Source organism: Xiphophorus maculatus, chromosome 8, assembly GCF_002775205.1.
Source record: "Xiphophorus maculatus strain JP 163 A chromosome 8, X_maculatus-5.0-male, whole genome shotgun sequence".
In the NCBI taxonomy this organism is placed as follows: Eukaryota; Metazoa; Chordata; class Actinopteri; order Cyprinodontiformes; family Poeciliidae; genus Xiphophorus; species Xiphophorus maculatus.
Genome location: NC_036450.1, coordinates 18,183,453 through 18,206,066, shown reverse-complemented (window position 1 = coordinate 18,206,066; position 22,614 = coordinate 18,183,453). Strand labels below are relative to the sequence as shown.

Below are 22,614 nucleotides of genomic sequence, written 5' to 3'. Positions count from 1 at the left end.
GGTACTACTAGGCCTCAAACATTTTAACAACATAACACAGAAGCTTTATTTGTTTATTAACGCAGCACCATTGTGTTTATTTTAAATGAGTATCATTCCATATTATATAATAAAGAAAACAAGAAAAATGCAGCCTATGAAAAACACTCCTGAGTCAGATTATTCTTATAGTAGGTCAAGATATCAGTTTGACTTAGTTTCAAGGATCCAGCATGTCGAGGCGAGTAAAACTTCATCAGCACAGATATCATAGGGTAGAGTGATATTAGATAATGTTATCATTCTACCATTTTACTAGCATTCTTATGCTGTCCTTATATAGGCTATTAGGCTATATGTTTACATATTTCCATGGTAACACAGGAAGTCAGCATTCACACTGTTTGCATGTTTTGTAACCTAAGCTTTTCCTGTGCACACTGGTGTTGCACATTTTCATTCATAAAATGAACAGCATAAAGATGCTTTATGACTTGACAACATTATTTTATTACAGTACTGCTATTTCTTTAACAAATAAAGGTTTGTGACATAGGTCATATGACTGGGACAAGGAAGGAGAAGTGGTAACGCTGAAAATAATCTTAGAAGGTTCATAGTCTTGTGATTTACTCTGCTGCTGGACTACCAAGAAAATGTGATAAAATTTGTTTTAATTTACATAAATACAATTTCACTGTATTAATTTGTAACAGTGAATATGTTTTGGTTATATTTCTCGTTTGAGACATGAACTTAAAGCAGCATGTTTATCTTTTTGTTTCCAATGTGTTTCATGGTTTCAAGATGTGAAATTAAAGAGAAAATAAACATGAATAAGAAGTGTGGACTTCCTGCGATGAGAGTAGTTACACCTTTGTCTGCACAGCAAACAGAAAATGTAAAACAAGTGAGCACACTGTTTCAGAAGACCATCTAACAATACAACACGGAGGATTTATTTATTTATTAACACAGCACCATTAAATGTATTATGTAGCAGTATTATTCCACATATCTGATAAAGAGAGCAATGAAAATGCAGCCTATCAAAGACATAGCGGAGGCTGACAGGACAACCACAATTACACTTCCAGCTGCGATGACCAGACCTCCGAGCCCCGCTCCCACAATAATCTGAGCCAGCTGGACCATACAGGTGAGTGCTGCGCAGTCCATCCCGGTGCCTCGGGGGCTTTTATTGCCGCCTTGTAGCTTTGGTTGTTCCTGGAAGAACAGCAGGTAGTAATACTGATGATTAGTGGGAAGAAAGAGTCCTGGAAAAATAGCAATATCTGACTTTGTCTGAAACAAGAAATGTGTGTGACAAAAAAAGATTGACCAGTGAGCAACTTCAGCCCTGGACATGATAAGGGCAACACCTCAAATAGCCCCATATTTTTAACTCTTTCTCAACTCAGCTTGCTTTTAGACTTCAATACCTTGCTCAAATAAGCAAAATTATTTGATGTCTTAACATACAATGATGCAGTTCTTCACTTTCAATTCGTGGAAGTGAAGAGCTGGCTTCAGCTTTGTGCAATTATCATTGGAGCACCACAATGAAAAAAACATGATTTAAATATTAAAATATAATCCTAATGCCAAAGCCTTTGAGCCACTTTCACATATCTTTCAACTGGTATTAATCATTTACATTTATACCCATGGACCTGCCAAAAACAAGACTGATGGAGGCATAGCAGTATTATTCCACATATCTGATAAAGAGATATCAGATATATCTGATAACCCTAACCTTAATGAGAAACAATTAAAAATAAAAAAAATTTACTGCAATAAAAAAATGATCATGCAGGAATTTTCATGGTACTAACTAATGCTATTAAATCAATGTTGTTTTTTCCTTATTGCTATAATTATTCCCATCCTTATGCAAGCACACAACTCAAAACAAAATAAAAAACCACACCAAATGCAAATATTTAACATATGATTTGCAAAAACACTAAGTTTAAAAATCACAAAAAAAGAACAACCTGTTTTTAAACCCCAAAATTAATAAAACTACGACTCTGTATAATTCAACAACTCTGAAATCATTCAAAGTGATTTTTAACCAAATGGAAAACAGATCTGTTTTCTTTGCTGCATTAACTATTTAGATGTTGTTGTTTTTTTAAATAAATACTAACATTGCTTAGTCTGTATATTATTCATAATTATGTGCTTACTTGTGTATTACAACAACCTCATAAATCTATAAAACATGATCCAGTTGAAATTCAAATGCACTCCAGCCTTCATTCATAAATATTTCTGGTAAATGGCTTGTTGTAAAAGTAATTTTAGATTTGTGTGGACTAGTGTAGCGAAATTGGTTCACAAGAATACAGCAACTGATCTGTGGTTGATTCTATTTTTTACGTCTCTGATCTAAACACAATGTACTGTACAAAAAAAAAGACTACTAATTGCTGTATTTGCTAAAGAAGTGGGATGTGCGGTATTGAGCAATTCAATTTAACTCAACTCAACTCAATTCAAGTGTATTTCATCAAAGACAGCACAGTAAGCCATGCTGCATGATGAAAACACAGCAACCAGTGTTTCGTACGAAGGTTTTTAAGCACAGACTCATTTTCAAACCCAGTCGTTGATTGGATCTTTTTTTTTTAAAGACTGTCCATTTCTAATGCCACTTATAAACAGAACTGACAAGCTCACGATTGGTGGAAACTAAAAGGGGACAAACACAGACAGATTTACTGTGGACTTCCTGAATTACATGACAGAATCTCGGATTTAAGCATAGAATATTTTGCCTTGTAATTGAAAGCATCCCGGCGTGAGACGGCCACATACCTCCTCCTCACGCTGATATTCTGCAATTAAGTTGAATGGGATTGTGTAGAGCGTGCTGGACATGACGCCAAACACGCTGCAGAGGATGAGTGTGGCAATGACATCCGGGAAGAGGCAGATTAGGCTGGTTCCCATGCCGAACACAAAGTAGCCCATGAAGTATAATCCTTTGAGGCCGATGTATGGAAGCAGGAAGCGCTGCACGTCTGAAAAAAACACACAAACCAAATGTGTCACAAATGGCTACAAGTAATAAGAAAACAGCAAAGGTATGTGAGGTGTGTTGTTCCCAGGGAATTAGTGGATTATGTTATTACTACTTTCACTTTTATAGTCCACATAATGACATTTATGCAGGCACCTCACTCTATTTGCTGTAGAAATGCTACAAAACAACATATTTTTTATAGCTTCATTATATGGTCATTTGCCTTTAGATCAAGGACATTATCTACCTCTGCTTTTGGAGTTGTTATTTTACACAAGGGTCTTTCCTTCCTCAGATCTACTTTTTGTTTCAAGTACATATGGCCCAGCTTGCCTCAGAGGTGATCGGTGCAGAGCCTGCTAATGAGAAGCAGCTACCAGGAAACTGTGATTGCCCGCTGCTATCTGATTCAGTGCGTGACCTCGTCTGACTCTCATGCGTCTGGACATTAACAGATGGTGATTTCTATAATAATGGTGGGGAATGAGAAACAAACTTTGACACAGAGACACCTAGCACATCCACTTACACGAGTAGAGCGCAGAAGACACAGCATTAATACACAATCCCCAGCAGCCAACTTCTACACCTCTCTCATATGTGGCATAGGCTGTAGAGTTGTGTTCCGCATAAGGATTTCCTTTGTAAACAATCTGCAAAAAAGGGAAAGTAGAGTGGTGTGATCAGGAATAAGACTGTTAAAAAGTCTTTTCAGACAAGGAATGTTAACAATACACAGCTTTATTTAAAACGCCCAACTTCCGTAATAAATGCCAACAATCTACAATATATGATGTCAACTGATGACTGAAATTGGTTGAATTTTCAGCTTGATTGACTCAGACCAACACCAGATGGTCAGAAATTCAGATACAAAACCTTGTTCCGAACGCTGAACAACATTCTTCTGTGTGAAAGTTGTTACTGGGAAGAGAAGAATCAATGAGCTATTTTTAATGTCACTGATGGGTTTAAAAATGAACTTAGAGAATCCATGAGAACTGGAGAAGCTTTCTAGAAGGAAACCATATTTTCTTAGATTGAGTGAACAATAGAGAAAAAGATGTTCAGCAGGGAACATGGAGGCTAAATATTATTGAATTAGAAATATTAGAATCATATTTGGAAATCTCATAATTAAAGAAAAAATCCACATTTTCAAGGGATTAGACACAGAAACTGATGTTTTAATAACGCAAGCTGTCCTGGTGTATTATATAAGATCATCATTTTTTATTTTATTTTAATTTATTAATAAAACATTTTAACAACAGCAGAGCATACATTTTTTACATCTTCTGTTGATGTGAAAATATGAAAATGATATTGCTGAAATATTTTTGCTGTTTTTATGTTTGTCAGAGAATGCAAACCAATCCTTCTGCCAACATCTGCCCCCTCACGGAAATACATATTAATGAGCTGAAACGGATCAAAATGTTTCAACGCTGTGTTCTTTTTCTCCTCATAAATTTGTTGCTCTCACTTTGTCACCTTGTCTTCCTATGACTCTGATTATTTGCAGCTTATTTTTAATTAACATAATGATTGCACAGTGGCAAAGTGTGAGGGCCATCAGCATATTAAGAGAAAGCTGTGAGGGGGAGTCTAAATAAAAAAAAAGTTTATAATTTAATTTCAATACCATTTGTATAATTAAATAAATCCACCAATCAGATGTTATTATCCTTGAACAATGTATCACCAGTTACTCTAATATTCATATGCAAGCTGTGCAAGTAAATCAGTGTACCCGAAGGAAACAATCACTGTGGAAAACAAAACTGAGTGGTCAAAGATGAAATATTTTAATGTACGTTTTGGTATTACTGCTAACAACACAACGCTATAACTTATAAATCTTTTTCTTTTAGTGTTGGAAGTTTATCAGAATGAGTTATCCACACATCATTACATTTCTAAATGACTAGGAGTCCTAAGACATTGGGTGGTAAAATACTAACAACAGGACAAATAGACTACAAAACAGCCACCAGGCCAGTAAGATGAGTTGTGCTCAAACATGTAATTTGCTTTTTTTTCTGATTGCGTAACCATTATTTGGAGCTTTATTTGTCATTTTATGTGCTAAATCACACATACTGTTCAGCTGTGCACTTTGTGTTCACACTGGAAGAATGCTGAAAATACAGTGAAAAGACTAGTTTGGGAGAGAAGCTGTCAGTCTGAATATAATAGCCTGTCGCTGTGGAGTGTCTGGTAATCTCAGCTGTTGCAGGGAAAGGTTTGGAAAAGTACCAGGAGAAAAATGAGACAGATGTGGGCTGAGATCATTGACTCCATCACCCAACAATCAATCTTATCTAGAGACTGTTTGCTAAGTACGTTGCCATATGCACATTTCATCACGTCCTTCTTTCAGGCCAAAGGGGTTTAATGTTCCACATTTTCACAATTTCTCCATCATGTTTTTTTATGTTTTCATTTGCCTGTTCTATTTAGGCTCTCACTCCCACCTCATCGCATATGGATACACGATGAAGGCCCCTGGCCTCATTCTTTAGTTTGATAGACTGAAACAGAATTTCATTAACATCTTAATTAGACTATAAAAGATCTCCATGAAATGTTTTTACCAAGCTGATTCTCTGGCTGCGGGATTTGCCACGAGGTAACCCAGCAAAATGAATAAAAGCTCATTACAGAGAGAAATGTCTTGCTTTGGTTGTTTTGCAGGGTTCTAGATCAGACCATTGGTCAGCAGCCAGAGTGGTGCCCTTTGTGTTAAAGGAAGAGTTCAAGTTTTCTGAAGTGAGGTAATATCTGAAGGTTAAGTACTTAGTAGATATCTTTCCTCTCCGAGGAGCTAACTTGCTTGTCAGAAAGCAGTAAAGATTGAAGTAGGCTTGGAGGAACTGCAAATTAAAAACCATCACAGCGGACTGTAGGCCTTTATGAACATTTAAACTGCTCATGTTTGTAAGTGGTTATTTGCACAGGAAGTGGAAATAGCCAATAACCTGTCACCCGTTGTCTTCCTCTGTGAAACTCATACTGAGAACAGAACATATGTAAGGGATTTCCAGCAAACAACAGACAGAAAGATATTTGAGGGTAAAAATCAATTACAGTAATTGCACATTCAGTCAGACACAACATCCATTAGTAGATGGACTCCTGAAATGGAAGATGCTCTAGCAGACGGTTATGAAACCAAAGATTGGGATGTGCTGTGATGTGATGAGGACATAGAGATGGTGACTCAGTGTCTTACATATTTTCTCCACTTCCTTCTAGATGTGGTGAAACTGTATGCTGTTATCCACCCGCAATCTTTTTGGTCTGGTGCTAGATGAACAAACTAGATCTATACTTTTTAAGTTGTTTTATTCTCACACAAGAGATTTTGGTTGCATAAAAATTATTACAAACTGAATCTCCCCAGTGCATGAATAATTCTTGATTTATCTGTGTATATCAAGTAAAGAAAGTGGTTCCTTTTGAATAAAAGGGATACTTTTGCCAGAATAAAATGCCTTATGATTGAAAAATAATTATATATTTTATACATTTTTTTAAATAAAACGAGTCTGGATTGTGGATGGCTGCAACAATTGTCATTTCACCACAACTTTTTTCCCCTTTGCAACCATTATTTTATAAAAATATATATATATTAAAAGAGTTTAGATTTTATTTCTCCAAAATTGCTATTATTTATCAAATTCCAGGAAGAAAAGCACAAATGCAAATCCAAACTAATCAATACCTGTCCCATGAAATCAGTAAAAAAGAGCATGTTGCAGAGAAAAGCCGCCCATCCCAGCAAGTGACTGATGCACAGGCAGCGGTAGTGGTTTGGCATGTGGATTATTGCTTTCATCAGGGACCTGAATGTCATCTTCTTCTGCTCCTGTGGAAGCAAAGAGCCAAGATCAATTCTAACCTCTTCGAAGACTTGCAGTCACATTCGGCTAATTGTCGTTTTGGTAAGATTTCAAAGATTCGACAGCTAAGAAAGCATTCAGAGAGGAAAAAACTTTTTAGCAGAATCAAAGTCAAGTTACGATATACAAAGGATAGAGGGTGTCACATGTTGTGTCAGAAAGGTCAGATAGGAGTGTGCTGGTTCGCATCAAATACAGCTGTAAAAACAAGTTGAATATCAATAACATTAAAACTACTGACAGGAAAGATGGGTATTGTAGATTTCTTCTTAAAATGTAATGTAAATTTGGGAGTCGTCTTCTTTATCTCAAATCAAAATAACGATCCAGTCAAGATATTTATGCTGACCTAACATACCACCAAGCAGAAGGTGATTCTGTAAAAATAACAGACACTTTTGATGTGAATAAATGACTGACTCATTCTGTGTGTCACATAAAAATGTTTCGTCATATACAGAATACTGCAGGTTTCAGATAAAGACAGTGAATGAAAGATTTGGAAAATGATAGTTTCCCAACTTTCATCTGCTCTTCATCTTTTAAAAATATAAATTAATAATAATTAGGTATGAAATCAGCTTTAAGTGATGTAAACATGCTTTCAGGAATACAAAGTTGAAAGTGTTAGTCTGCTTTCTCAGTTTTAAATCACAGCTTGCAAATTGTGACCAACTTCTGAAGCTCATTCAATTTGAGTTCATGCTGGTATTAAACTAAAAAGCAGAAAAGACCAAACAGTGTGAATATAAAAAATAGAACTCATTCGTCATGACCTTAATGCATAAATGACTAATTTTAGATGATTCAGCAGTTTTCTTAGAATATCAAAGATAACTGGCCATGCCAACAACAACAACAACATAAAATCCAAACTCCAATGTATATTCAAACTGCTTTAAAAGTTGACTCATAATGATGGATTTAGCTGGAACCCACAGATTACGCACCTTGTTTGGCTGCTTGGAACTGGATGTCACTGCGTTAGCTTCTCCCAGAGCTGAGAAGGATCGCGGCCTTTCGCCCAAAGCTGAATAGGATCTTGGCCTGACGTCTGAAACAGATGTGGGGGCTGCGGTAGAGCTGGGCTCCTTACTGAGTGCTCCGTAACCATTGCTGTGGGAGCCCAGTAAGTGGAGGGCACTGGGAGAGGAGCAGTCAGACACTGAGGGGTCCTTGCACAGAGATTGTTCTGGAATGCTAAACAGGTGCACGGTGAGGAAGAAGCCCCAGGTGAGTGCTGAGAAGAAGTAGATGACTTGGTACTCGGAGCCCAAAAGACGACCGAGAACAGAGTGGCCCCAGTCCATCGCTCCCACCAGGTAGCCACAAGCTCCGCCCAGTCCTGAAAAACACAGAGGTAGAAATAAGAAAAGTTGATGATTCTGATGTGAGCCAGGGAAATGAGGCAACAAAATATTTCAAGGTGCTACAGCACTAATACAGACACAAGATGGATAGCCGGTTACACTTTTGTTAGTGAGGATAGACTCATATTGGTGGCATCAACCACAGATATGTCTTCTCCTCACTATGACATAAAATTAATGCTGAGTGCCTCATCAGCTAGGAAGAAAAACATGATGCCTTTAATCATTGAGATAACATGTGAAATGTTATCTCAAGCATTTCACAAAAACAATTTCTTATTCTAAATCTTTTATGTCTGACTTTTGAATGTAGTTCATTGCTTTTATTGTGATATTTTATTAGAAGGTTAGCTTTATACTCCACACTGCTGCAGGCTAAGTTTTAAATGTTAACAGCCCTTTATAAGCGTTTGTTTCTGTCCATTTCTTGTGGTTGATAGTGAGCACCATCCCGAGGCCCAGTCTTTTTCTGTCAGCCCAGACGCAGTGCAGATCGGGAGCTAGCTGATCTGCAGGACCATATTTGTTAATCCTGCCTGGAACATATTTATTGTCTCGAAGGTCAGGCCATGTAGATCTATGTAAAGTGAAACTCTGAATGGCTCATTAAATCAGTTCGGATTCCTTTGATTGCTCTATCATTACCTGGATAATACAAACAAACAAGCGCTGACTTCCAGGAATACGTGTCGATTCACTTTTACAACACACACGCCACTAATCAAAGGAATGCATCTTCATAATTTATTCTGTGCAGCCTTCACCTTAAGCTGTGTTAAAAAATAAATTCATATATTTTTTGTGAGCATTCCATCAAAAGCACGTTTGATTTTCTGAATCCCTGTTGGGATACCACGTTCGTTCATCCACAAATTTGTAAGCAACTGTCAGACTAGCAAACAAATCTGACTCATAACTCAGGTCTGCTTAGCAGGTTGTACTGCTGTTAGTAACCCTGGACTGAGAAGGATGCTTTGCAGTAGAAAAAGGCTTTAAATTCCTTACTTTGGAACCAGCTATAGTACCTAATCTACTTTTTTTTAAACAACTTCTGTATTTCCTGCAACTGCAAAGCAATTCAACTGTATAGTTTTTATGATTCAGGTCAAAAGCATTATAGTAGGTAAACTTTTTATGGATGCAAACTCGACTAAAAACCCACCTGTTTAGGATTGTATTTGAAACGTAATCAATTACAAATTTATTGATGGAATTTGACTTAATGTCGTGTTTTGATTGTTGATTCTATGTTGCATTGTGTTTCTGTGTTTGATATGATGGAAAGCACTTTGAAATGCCTTGCTGCTGAAATGTGCTATACAAATCAAATTTGATTGATTGACAGTACCCAAAGTTGTGCCAGTAGGAGGTGACAAGGTCAAGGATAATGACATCAGAAATAAAATAAACACACACTCACACACAACCATATGTAAAGCAAATACCAGGGTATAGAATAGAAAAACTACAGCAGGAAACTTTTCCATTGCTACTGTTAGAGATTTTTATGTATTATCATTTTATTCTTACTTTAGTTCACATTAAGCTTATAGATCTTTGTGATTTTCTGTTTAAAGTGTTCTCTTCTTTATCTGACCTGGAGGTCACTACTGTCTGTTCAACTTTACGAGAAATAGATAACACTAAGTTTCTCAGACCTTAAATCCTTTTGCAAGAACACCTCCTAATTTAGTAACTACCTGTGAGCAGTCGTATTTTGTTTTCTTGACAGTACTGACCGAGATTTGAACAGGGCTCAGACCTTTGATCAGATATCACATCTGGAACTGGGTTGTTAGATGTTTGGGTTAGAAGCTTTACGGCCTCTGTTGTTTTCCTGACTGCCCCCTTGCCTGTTCTTCTTTGACAATAAAAACAGGAGATTTTGTGAGGGCAGATCAGAATGCTCTGTGGATTGTTCGGAGGAAGAATGGACAGAGTGTTCTCCTTTTGCAAAAGCTCTACATAAAATTCATATACATTGTCTGTGGTTCTTTCTTTTATTTAGGTTCGAAAGGAAAATACCTATCAGCTACCATTTACCTTTTCATTGCCAGACTTAATAATCTTGAGTTTGAATTTAGACTTTAGAGATTCTGTATTTAGGGAGACAGATGGAAAAACACAAAAGTTGCACTGCTGTTGCAGTTGTTAGCTCAAAACAACATTAAGTGTATGAAAGTTTATTGTTTTTTAAAAAATCAATTTTTTTTTTATCTCACACACACTGTCCACTTTGGAAAGTGTTTTTCAAAGTCTTTCCAATTATCTTTCTTGACTTCTGTTTGCTTCAGGGTATAAGCTTAGACAGATCAGAAGCAACTTCATTAATGCTATGATGAGAAACCTTCTAAGTTGTACGTTCTTGGAAGACAAATCAAACCAGCACAACTTGTTAATGTCTTTCTACGCAGAACCAAAAACAAAAAGGAAACAGGGTGGAATAAAGAATATTCAGATGATAATTTATAGATGGAAGAAATAATGTCAGATTTGACCCTATTTTAAAAATCCGTATATTTTTGGAAATTAATTAACAGCAGCAAAAGATAAACTGCACATCATGGTTTGTTACATGGATGTACTGTAGGTTCAAAATGAGGGGTGAATACTTTGTGCGGCCGTTCCATAGGTTAACACTTGCTTCATAGTTGTGATTATTCTGGATCAGAAAACAAGGCCATGCTGGTTTATGTCTGAATGCAGCTGCTGGAATGCAAATGAGACATGAAGTCAATAATCAGGCAGCAAATGAGACCCCTCAGGAATCTGAATGTTTATCCATTTTAGCTGTTTTATAGTTAACATTGATAACTAAATCAATCAATCAAATTTTATTTGTATAGCACATTTCAGCAGGAAGGCATTTCAAAGTTCTTTACATCATTACAAACACAGAAACACAATGCAAGATAGAATCAACAATCAAAACAAAACATTAAGTCAAGTTCCATCAATAAATTTGTAATTGATTACGTTTCAAATACAATTCTAAACAGGTGGGTTTTTAGTCGAGATTTAAAAGAAAGTCAGTGTTTCAGCTGTTTTACAGTTTTCTGGAAGTTTGTTCCAAATTTGTGGTGCATAGATGCTGAAAGCTGCTTCTCCCCTTTTGGTTCTGGTTCTGGGGATGCAGAGCAGAACCAGAACCAGAAGACCCGAGAGGTCTGGAGGGTTGATACAACAACAGCAGATCTTTAATGTATTGTGGTGCTAAGCCGTTCAGTGATTTGTAAACTAACAACAGTATTTTAAAGTCTATTCTTTGAGCTACAGGGAGCCAGTGGAGGGACTTTAAAACTGGTGTTATGTGCTCTATCTTCCTGGTTTTAGTGAGAACGCGAGCAGCAGCATTCTGGATCAGCTGCAGCTGTTTAATTGATTTGTTGGACAGACCTGTGAAGACGCTGTTGCAATAATCAATACGACTGAAGATGAATGCATGGATGAGTTTCTCTAGATCTGGCTGAGACATTAGTCCTTCCAGGAATATGTCTAAAGACTGCAGTGACTGAGCTCAAAATACACCTGTCATGTGATTTCTTAATGTCACATCAGTCCCTACTCTAACACTTTCATTATTAACTCTTCCCAATGTCTTTCCTGTAGAAACAAACCAAGAAAAGGTCTGAGACAGCAACCTTAACGAGCATTTCAGAACACAGCAGCTGACTTTTTATGGTAACAAGAGTTAAACAGGAAGCTTCTATAACTTTATAATTAGCGGCTGAGCTCTGAAGTCAACACCTTTGTTGTTTCCTTAATGTATGCTGCCTTACTGAAGGAACATTTATGTAACGTTTACTTAAGTATAGAGGAAAACACTTCACACACCTGCACTACGCACAGAGTGAATTATGTAACAAATGTGTTCTGATTGGCTCTCTGATTCAAATGACTGCTTTTGAATACTTTGAAGTGCAGTCTTCTCCAGCCAGTACAAATGTAATGAGGCCATTTTTCAACATTTAAGAAAAAGGCAGCTTTAGTATTAACCACTTCAGGTTTAAGGCTTCAGTTTCTTCTGCTTGACTGGATGATTGATCTCCTCTCAACTTCATGATCTCTGTTTATGTTCTGGATCATTGACAGAAGTTTAGAGATTTTTCTTTTTTTCCTTTCAGCAGAAGCTGGGAGCTTTTTGTCCCCTGAAGCACCCCAGAACAGAGAATATTGGGGCCCTTGATGATACTGGAAAAGTTAGAAACAGCAGCATATAAGAGAGGAAATATTTCATAGAGCCAAGAAGAAATTCTATACGTATCAAAAAGCAATTACATGGAAGTGAAAAAGCAATAAAAAATGGTTGCAGCAAGACTGATTGAAAACGTGATCAAATGACTCACATATATCCGTAAAGAAGAAAAAAAAAACATCTAAAGGCAACTTCAGAAAAAAAGAATAGACATAATAACATTCTGAAGGAATTTCTTTTCGCAAGGAATCTTCAGTCAGGTAATATCCATTATATATTTTTCCAATTCAAAGCTCCTCCCATATCCTGAGTGCTCTCTCAAAATATACAGTCTGAGAGACGAGGCTGTCATACGGGGATTCAGTCCTCTTTCGGGTCATTTAGCACAACATAATTTATAATGCCACAGCAGTGAATGACAAAAGTGATCAAAACATTGAAACAATTGGTCTGTGGCCAGTACACTTTGTTCTGTGATCAATCCTCAAAAAATCAATGAATAAAATACAAAACACTGAACTATACGGGTCAGCATCGGTAAGGATTTGGTCAATTATTTAATAGTGGGCCCAGAAGAACTCTAGAGAATACACCTACACTTTACATAAACGGGATATATTTTTCAATAAAAACATTTGCAAATGAGATGTTAAAAACTGTCCTTTAGGACTTCTTTTTGCTACAGATCTCACAAAACATCTACCAACCCTGAAGCAGTAAAGTTTGGGGAAAATAACATTTCTGTCATTCTTAAACTTTTGTCCATGGCAGTACATGCTGCTGTTTGTCAGTAAAGGTCATAAGGCCACACCAGGCAATAAAATACAAATATTTCAAAGTAACATCAGCAATCAAATCCCAAAATATCACAATTTCACTAAAGAGATAGTGTTTTTATTAGCTGTTCCATTTGAGGGATTTGTTAGACTCATTTAACTCAGGAAACATTTTTTTCCAGTTTGTTTTATTGCTGTGCACATCGTTTTGATATCGTACTTAGTCATATAATCAAAGAAGCCTACTGTATGTTTCTTGGGCCTTGATGTGACCCACTTCAGTTGTCTAAGCTCCCACTCATGTTTAATTAGACGCACCTGTTTCCAATTACAGCCCCTTCCTCTGTGTGTATTTAGCTAATGTGTTCTACTCAGGTTCCCTTTTCCTCTGATGTTTTCCAGTTATATTCAATGGTTGTCATTATATTTTTAAGAGTGGGTATATTACTTCGTAGGTAACTAACCTTTTGTGACCAGTAATAGTGACTGAACTGGGTAAAAACGATCGCTATCAGGTAGCGTTACTTCAGCTTTGCAGTAATTTCCACATTTCTTTAAGTTTGTTTTACACTGTACCCTAATATATCAGTGATCAATCAATTTGCCAGATTAGAATACCATCACATTCATGCATTTGTACCTGCTTAACTTCTGTTATGTGATGGGTATTTGTCGACACCCAAACTGTCTGCTTTGATTGCTGTTGTTGCTAGGACTCCATCTACAAATTTTATTAAAAAATGGCTGCCTACTCCAGTACAGCAGCACCACCCTAATAAAAGCAAAGATGGGATAAGAAAAAAAACAAACAAACAAAACAGAGAAGCTCACAATTTTTGCCCTTTCTTCCTAAAGCCTCACATTCCAGCAGTGGCACGGTGGGGTCTCGAGAGTCATGTGCCTGGCCTGTGTTTCTCTCAGCCCAGACCCATGACTGCAGCACATGATGAGCTCAGGGCCGGATTACTGCCTGACTCGCATGCTCAACGCCAGCCGGTGCTTGCTGGCAGCTGATTGCTCCGCTGATGCTCACCCTAAACACATCATCTCACCCCACAGCTACCCCTCTAGAATTTACTTGATCTTGTTTTACTTTTACGCAGGGTTTTGGAGGTGTCACTCAGGAAGTATTTTTGATGTTGTGGTGCTTCACAGATTTATGTGAAATGGCAAAATGTGTTCTGTCTCTAGGACGTATTTTGAGGATGAATCACGCCGTATAATCCCTGATGCATATTTGTCTTATTTCAACCAAAGTGATTTGCTGTTCAGTAAACTGAACTCAAATGTGACTGAGTTTGGATCAGAATATATCTTACTGTTTTTTACAACATGGTGGTAGCATGAGGATTCTTTTATTATTTAGTTCAAACTAAACACAGAACAAACTGCAAGAGAAAACCTAAAGTGTTGTGGCTGGGGTGGAGTTCCCCTTCCAGCAGCACAACCAACCTTAATATACATCCAGAGCTACATTGACAGAATGGTCTAGTCAAAGCCTAGACCTAAATCCACCAACAAATTTGTGGCAAGATTGGTGTTATCTTTTCAATCTCACTGAGCTTGAACTATTTTGCAATGATGAATGGAAGGAAATTTCTTAGATATGCAAAACTGGCAACTGTACCAGTGGTGAAAGGTTATTATCAAATTTTTGTGTGGAAAAATATCTTTTTCAAACAGTACTCTTCAGATTTATATAATTTTTTCCCCAGTTTCTTCTCACCTCATAATTCCAAAAATTTTCTTTTATCCCATGATGTAAAATCCTTTGAACTCACATTTAACTTTGGATTTGTAGCCTTTTGAAAATGAAGAAAGACTCAAGGACATTCACACCTTTGCAAATGAATGTCATAAAAATAATCTATAGTACTTTTTTTCTCGTCTTCCGGACTGCTAATTTCAAAGCCCACTGGGGTTTCTACACTTTACCAAATCATCACTACAATATTTACCACATTTAAAGCAAAGGTTATGAGTTTAATTTCAGCTGGAAAAGTTCCCCTAAACTAGCTGCACAGTGTAATGAAATGAGGTTAAAAATTAAATGTCACTGGCCCCCATCCTACAGTCAGAAATTGAAGAATATATCTCGGAGTGATTTTCTTAAAATTTGAGTTTATACTTTAAAGGTCTAAAATTGCCAAATCACAGACGTTTTTCCCCGAATAAAAATGTAAAACCTCATTTTCCCTTTAAATGTGTATCCAAGTAGCCTAAAGTGAAAAGTGGAAGCATCCAGGATACGAAAGGGGTGGATGCAATTGCAGCTCAAGTTGCCTCAGATTCTGCATACTTAATGGGACTGCAAATCTTTAGAGAAAAAGCAAGACATCTGGAAATAAGTGGAAATCTGCAGGAAATTCACTTCTACCTGCCTCCCTGTTGCCTCATGTCGTTCACCATGTTTCAGAGAACCTTTGCAGCGAGTTATGTGGCTGTGTTTACCTGAGACGATGGGTACTTTTCTCTACCTGACAGCAGAAAGCAGGAAACTATTCATTCAAGCCCATCATGCTCAAGACCTGAGAGAAATGTGCAGATAGAGATTCACAAAGAATCCAACCAAAATATGTGTCTGTGTGACTGTGTGGAGGACACACTACATAGAGCTTCAAAAGGCTTTCTATAACAGCCATGAACATCTTGTCTACAACAAGAAGTCATGGCTCGTTTTCACAAAGTATGCAAACAAAAAGAAGACTTTAAGTCTCACCGTGTCATTTCAGCAATGCATTCAGCAGAATTTCTTACTATAGGTATTTAGTAACAATCACTTGAGTTCAGAAAACTGTGAAAAACTGGCTCATCGATCTCTTGGTTAAGCTTGATGTATTTTAGAATAGAATAGAAATATCCTGTATTGCCCTTAAGGTTGGAAAATTCAGATGTAATAGGAGAGTCAAAGTATAATGGATGTTTGTTGATGTTTATTAGAAGTCTAAATGTAGATGTGCTTCTGTCTGTCCACATGCTTCTCAGAAACAACATAGAAAAACACAAAACAAAGTGAATCTGCACCTAAAACACTCTTAAAGGCAGAGACGGTCTGAGAAAGGAGTAAGCAGAATCAGATTTATGGACTCTGAATAGATGCTCCATTGTCAAGATTTAAAAAATGAGCGACACCCATGATCTTCCCCACTTTATTTAAACAAAAAGTTCAGATCATTTAATTTCCCACCAGTCAGAGTAGCAACAACCTCTTGGATCAACCTTGAAGAAATTTTGATAACATTTAATGGGCAGAAAGAGTGGTGATATTGTCATTTAGCAAAAACTGTAATTTATCAAATCCCCGTTTAATGACTTTTGCCATTTGTTGCTGCCCACGAAATCAGCTAAAAAGCTCAGCCACAGCTTGACATTCCATTTCTGTGTTTACATTTTAGCTCCATTTGTTAAACAAAATTGTCATTAGTCACTGCTGCTCTGCCCATTCACAGCAGAAATCAAAAGCACGTTCTCCTGAATCACTGCCACGAATGCTCACACAGCCCAAATAGCCTCCAGAGTTGCATGAGTAATTCAGGAGGCTAAGATAACCCAAGAACATCTCACAGAACAAACTAGAACAAGCAAATGTTACAAAATACTTCCTCAGAAACAGAATAGATCAAGTTAAAATTTCCATAGGAAGCTGTGAGGGACACACTAAGACAAGAAACTGCGTGTGTGCAGATGTGAGATACCTGTGAACAGAGCATGGTAGTGCAGACCTCTCTCCTTGTCTGAATGTGAGCACACATCAAACAGGTAGGCCTTGATAGGGCCGTCAATAAAATCAGCAGCGAAGTCAAACAGCACGACTCCGAACATCACCACGACGATGGACCAGATGCTCTTCAATGACCTGTCACTGATCAGCGCTGCAAGAAACAAGAAAACAGCTCATCATCCTTCACACACACATTTGCACAACCAAACTACAAATGAAGTCTACAAAAAATTCAAGTGCAATCACATAAATGACTATTTAAGCAGAGAAATTAAACTGCAGAGAATTTCTATTCGGTCCCAGTCGTTCCTCCAATACATGATTTGTTGATCTTGCTGCCCTGATCCCTCATTTGAAGACGTGTCTAAGGGTAAAAATTGAGGTTGCCCTTAGATTGACAGTCACGTAAATAGATTGGTGAAATTCTTTAACCATCACCTTAAAGATCTGTCTAAAGTTAAGCCTTTTATTTCCACTTGTGAATTGGAAACTGTCATTCATCCGTTTACAACCTTCCGCTTGGATTACTGAGCTCTCTGTTACTAGGCTTTGACCTTGGCACTTTGTCACGCCTGCAAATGGTACAAACAGCTGAAGCCCGATTTCTAACTGGAATTAAACATCTAGAAAATATGAGCGCATTAGGGTTACTCCGGTGCTGGCTTCATTGCATTGGCTTCCAATTCAACTTAGAGTCTATTTTAAAATTCTTTTTCTGGTTTTTAAATCTCTAAATGCCTGTATATTTGCTATGCAAGTAAGGTATGGTATGATAAATATTGCTTAAATAATTGATCAGTTACTAACAAATTTTTAAAGCCAAAGTAACAACTTCAATCATTTGACAGTTTTTGAGCTATGCAAGCATCAGTGATTATTGTCATGTAATCTTTACTTTTCTTGAACACCAATTGGGTTCTAATCAATACTATTAGTCAGTTCCTTTAAACTCCCAATATCAGTGTTTAAAACAAGGACATAATTGCAACACAAACAGCACCAGTGACCATAAAACACACATTATTTGCAAATTATCATGTAACAAAGAACAACAAAGACTGTCTTAAGTTATTTTTGGCTTGTCTGCAACTCCACTGTAACTCCTGCTGCATTTGGTAAACTGCTTTAGTCATAGTTAAGATGAGTAAGGACCGCCTGCGGTGAGAAATTTTAGTATGGTTTCAAAGTTCCTCCCACAGAGCTGCCAAGTTTCATCTTCTCTGCTTATGATGAAGAAAACGCCTCAATTCTTCCTATTTATGTAAATTTGATGCATATTGTCTTCAAAGACACCTGCTGATTGAAAATACTAGTCAAAATGCCACAACTCCAAGCAGGAAGCATTTTTATTCTTGCATATTCTGCTGTGAAGATAAATGGAAAAATAAAAGCTTAAAACCAAAGGAAAAAATAATGCAAGAAAGTGGAGCAACGTGCGTTTACTTAGCAGTGGCTAAGTTATTGGGCCTATTCTCTTGTCACACTTTTATTTGTGTTTACTTCATGCTAGATAAAAATGCAACAGCTTATCTCATGTTCACTCCTACATCTCAATTACCTGTGGTTTCATATTATTGTTGCATTTCCCATGAAATATTACAAATTAATCACTCTTTGGTTTGGAAGCAATATCACAGCTCTGCAAAAATTAACATTTCAACAAATAACTAAATGAATGATGCTCATGGCTTAGTAACCTAACTTTAAAAACTAACCTTGTATTACATTACACATATTTTAAACTTTTAAAAAGTTTGTATGGAACCATTTATGATAATTTATATAAAAAAAATAATCATTGCAGACAAGATCATTCCGTCTCTAAGGATTATGAGAATAAATGATTTTTAAACAATCGTTTGAGAATTTTTAAAAAAATTTATTCTGTTTTTGTCAACACAAAAACAATCCAAAAAAAAGAATAATATTCTTAACGCGTCTTTGGCATTTGGATGGGATTAGAATTGGACAAGCATAACATTTCATTTTGGGAAGAACTCAAAAAAAAAAGTGGACTGAATTATTCTGCACTCTTTAAAAAAACACTGCTTGTAAATCTTGTCTCTGATTCTTGAGGACAAACGCATTTGAACAGAATAACAGAAGACCCATGAAAAGAGAAGCTGGCACACAGTGGTGAGAGTGAATGTAGGGTTACAGCTGACCAGAGCTCAGTGTTAACCCTCTGGAATCAGAAATGTTTCAAATAGCATCATCGTTGCTTGACAAATTCATTTATTTATTTCGAGACTGTGTCTTTTTAGGGCAGCAACCGAATAAGGTCTGTCACCATGGGAACTGCTACATGGAAAAAGGGACGTAAACTGGTTTAGAGAGGAATGTTCAGTGAGGAGACATTAATGTTTCACCGAGACGTAGTTAACAATCTCTAACTTTCCTAATTCAATAAAAGCTTTAAGAGATAAAGTGATTTGCTTGTCTTTGCTTTTCCTGCTTATTACCTTTTTCATCTTCTTGTAGCTTCTTTCTAAGGTTTGGTCAGAGCCCTTCAATAAAGAGATGTTCAAAAAAAAAAGGAGAGAAAATCTGGGATTTCGAGATTGCTTTGAGTGTTTACAACACAATGAGAAAAAAAACACTGCAACTGAAGCTTGGACCTGCGTATTAAAGCAATTGAACACTAAAGAGTGTCTGAAAGGCAACAATTACAGCCTACGTTTCAGAAAAAAAAGTGAATCTGAGTTTCTTCTTCTTTTAATCAAACAAGAACTAGGAGAAAGACGTCAACAAGGTTTAGACCTGTGATAATTAAACTGAGATCTGTCAGGTATTTTTGTTCTACATAAAAATCAACACAGTCTGATAAGACCTGAAAAGAAGTGAACTGCGACAGAAATGACAAACCATAGTTTTTTCTTTGTTCTAATCAAAGTGGGAAAGAAATGCTGGCAATTATGAAGGCATTTTCTATCACTGAGAGAAACACGCAGATTTAATGAGCTTACCCAAACAACATAAGAAAAAGGTCATTCAAGGACAGAGAAAAAAACTGAAGACTTTTATCAAATAGAAAGGAAAAAAACTCAAACCTCTTTCCAAGAATATATTACTTGTTCTATTACAACAAGCATTTTTCATATATATTCTTTTGTATCTGTGTATAATTAAAAAAAAAAAAGGTCCTGGAGATATTTTTTAAAAGATATATCCGGCTTTTAAAATGTATTTCTCAATGGGTGAGGGTCATTTTACCCAGAGATGTTAAACATCTGTGGCTTCGTTAGTTTCATGCTACACAATATTAAGGAAAACAATTTAGGATTAAAATCAATTGAGACGTGAGAATTTTATGTATTTCTACATTTAAGCAATAAATAAAAATAAATTGACACCTTCTGTAGACAGGCATGAACGAGTTTGTTTATGGATATGAAAGGAAAACAGGACGGGAGGAAATGCAGATGCATGCGTATAACACTAGAGCAGAAATAGGTAGAAGGGCAAATTGACTCGGAGTCCTTTTAAACCACTGAAGTGATTTCTCTCTGGTGCTGGGACAATGTTTGAGCTATACAGTTCAGCCCTCTCTGATCTTGTGGTAGCAATAAAGCCGAGCTGTCACACGGAAAAATAAGTGACATTCTCAGTAAAACAGTTTCTGTAGACAGCCTTTCGAGAAAATACAATTTATCCTCCTTTTCTATAAAATTAAGGTCACCAGTTATGTGTGGCGATCTTCTCGTGATCCTGCCTGGAGCCTTGCTGATTCCCAGAAAACCTTTTTGGTTTTACCCCTTCACATTAAATGATATTTTCTCATCATACATCAGTTCCAGGGGACACCAGCTGAGCTCCTATAGCTACAGTCTCAATTTTAAAACAGGAGTGTCTTGGGGTCTTTTGCTCAAATATTTAAGTTTAGGTCAGCAAAGTGTTTTTTCTCAAAAGGTCAATAGTTAGAAGAAAGAGTCTGGATAATAAAAAAAAGAGATAATTGACATGTGTGCAAAAATATTATCAACTGTTAAAGCAAAGATTGATGTTCCCAGTGAAGAAAAGAAAAAGTAAAATCTTCACAGGTAGCCACGCGTTACATTAGTTCTGCTTTATTCCACTTTTTTTTAAAATAATGTATCAGTTTCTGTGCAAATGAATATCATCAAATTTTCTATGAAATTAAATAACCATCTGCAAGGCAATAAAGAAAGTTTTCTCAGGTGTTTCAACACCATATGATCATCTATGTTTTCTTTTTCTTTTGACACTGCAAAGTCAGACTTTCCAAGTTTCCATTAAGAAATACTTCAAGATGCCTGTTCATGTTTGCCCCAGGGATGGTATTTGTTTGTTGCACACATGAAATGTAAAAGTTGCAGATAATAACAACTCATTAATACTTCTTACAGTTCGAGTCAGATTAAACTAATGACAGTGATAAGCTTCTAATTGTTCCAGTAGCACTTTAACATTTAAAACTGAGAGAAATGCATTGTTATTGGCTTTGATTAACAGGTAACATTAAAGAAAAGGGCAAATTCCAAATGGCTCAATCGTCGGGTGATGTTATTAAAAGCTCCATCTTAACTCTGGAAAAGAATTCAAATGTACCAGACATCACCATCTCTCACCTGAAACGAAAGCATCTCCATTGAGGAACATGCTTATCCCTATCAGCATCATGATGCCAAGGACCAGGATGTAAGGCCTCCGCCGCCCCCAAGGGGAGCGACAGTAGTCGCTGGCCGAGCCGATAACAGGTTGCAGTAGGAAACCTAGGATGGGGCTGATCAACCACACGAGACTGTACAGACTGCGAGGAAGGCCCACGCTCAGCAGCACCGGAGTCACAAAGGCTGCCTCAACAGCGTAGCAAAACTCCCGACCAAACATCACGAGGCTGTGCAGGATAAGGCGACCTCGAGAGCGTCTGGGGGGCTCCACAATCCCAAACACGGCGCTCTCTCCGCTAGTCATGTAGTCCTCTTTGAAGCCAGGGTAGTCTGTGGTGTACTGCTGCAAAGATGTGGTGACGTGTTTGCCCGGCTCCGGGAGCTTGCAGGGTTGGGGCCTTACAGGCTGGTCCTCTGATAACATGGTCATTGTTGAGAGTAGTTAAACAAATGTAGGAACACAAGTGAAGACAAAGAAGAATCGTTGTTAAAAGTGATCAAAGAAATGGCAAAAGTACAGGTCCTTGCTCTGGTGCTTAGCTAATCCTCCTCTCTATTGCATAGCTGAGCAATAAGTCCAAGATCCAGTTAGCATGACTTAACAAGTGGAAGGTTGTTCTGTTAACTGAGGGCAGAAAAGCGGGACCCAGGGAAGAAGGAGGAGAGAAAAGAGTGTTCTTGAGACATTAAGCTCCCCCCTCCCCACTTCTGTTTTAGTAGTAGTAAATACATCAGTCATGTGAGTGTGTGTATCATCATGTGCAGCAAGTGTACGGCCTTAATTTGGCTGGAAAGTCAAAAAAACACCAATCTGTTATGGACAAACTTCAATTGGGACTTTTCTTATCTTGGCTTTTGATTTTAGTAGGCAAGACTAAACATGAAGACAAAAACAACAAAAGTCCCTGAGAAAAAAATTATAGGATTGGAGATACTTGACATGGAGCTTGGAACAAAGCATCACAGTGTGTAAGGCCAAAGTGCCTCACCCTTTTATTAC

The 22,614-nt window shown here is 37.2% G+C and overlaps 1 protein-coding gene across 1 annotated transcript; it reads right to left on the bottom strand.

Moving 5' to 3' along the window:
* Nucleotides 1-84: 84 nt before the first annotated feature.
* On the bottom strand, nt 85-22,235 carry slc45a2 (solute carrier family 45 member 2). Its single transcript, XM_005814311.2, has 7 exons — nt 21,573-22,235; nt 16,958-17,134; nt 7,872-8,266; nt 6,744-6,887; nt 3,543-3,666; nt 2,806-3,011; nt 85-1,206 (listed from the first exon to the last, which is right to left on the bottom strand). Exons 1-7 carry the CDS (start codon nt 22,042-22,044, stop codon nt 985-987), a joined length of 1,740 nt encoding a protein of 579 aa, XP_005814368.1. The 5' UTR covers nt 22,045-22,235; the 3' UTR covers nt 85-984.
* Nucleotides 22,236-22,614: the final 379 nt, after the last annotated feature.

Coding starts and splice junctions, on each gene's coding strand:
- slc45a2 (XM_005814311.2), bottom strand. CDS start 22,044: ATGACCATGTTATCAGAGGACCAGCCTGTAAGGCCCCAACCCTGCAAG. Junction 17,135..21,572: donor TGGAGATGCTTTCGTTTCAG/GTGAGAGATGGT, acceptor TGTTTCTTGCAG/CGCTGATCAGTGACAGGTCA. Junction 6,888..7,871: donor GTTCCAAGCAGCCAAACAAG/GTGCGTAATCTG, acceptor TTGCTTCCACAG/GAGCAGAAGAAGATGACATT.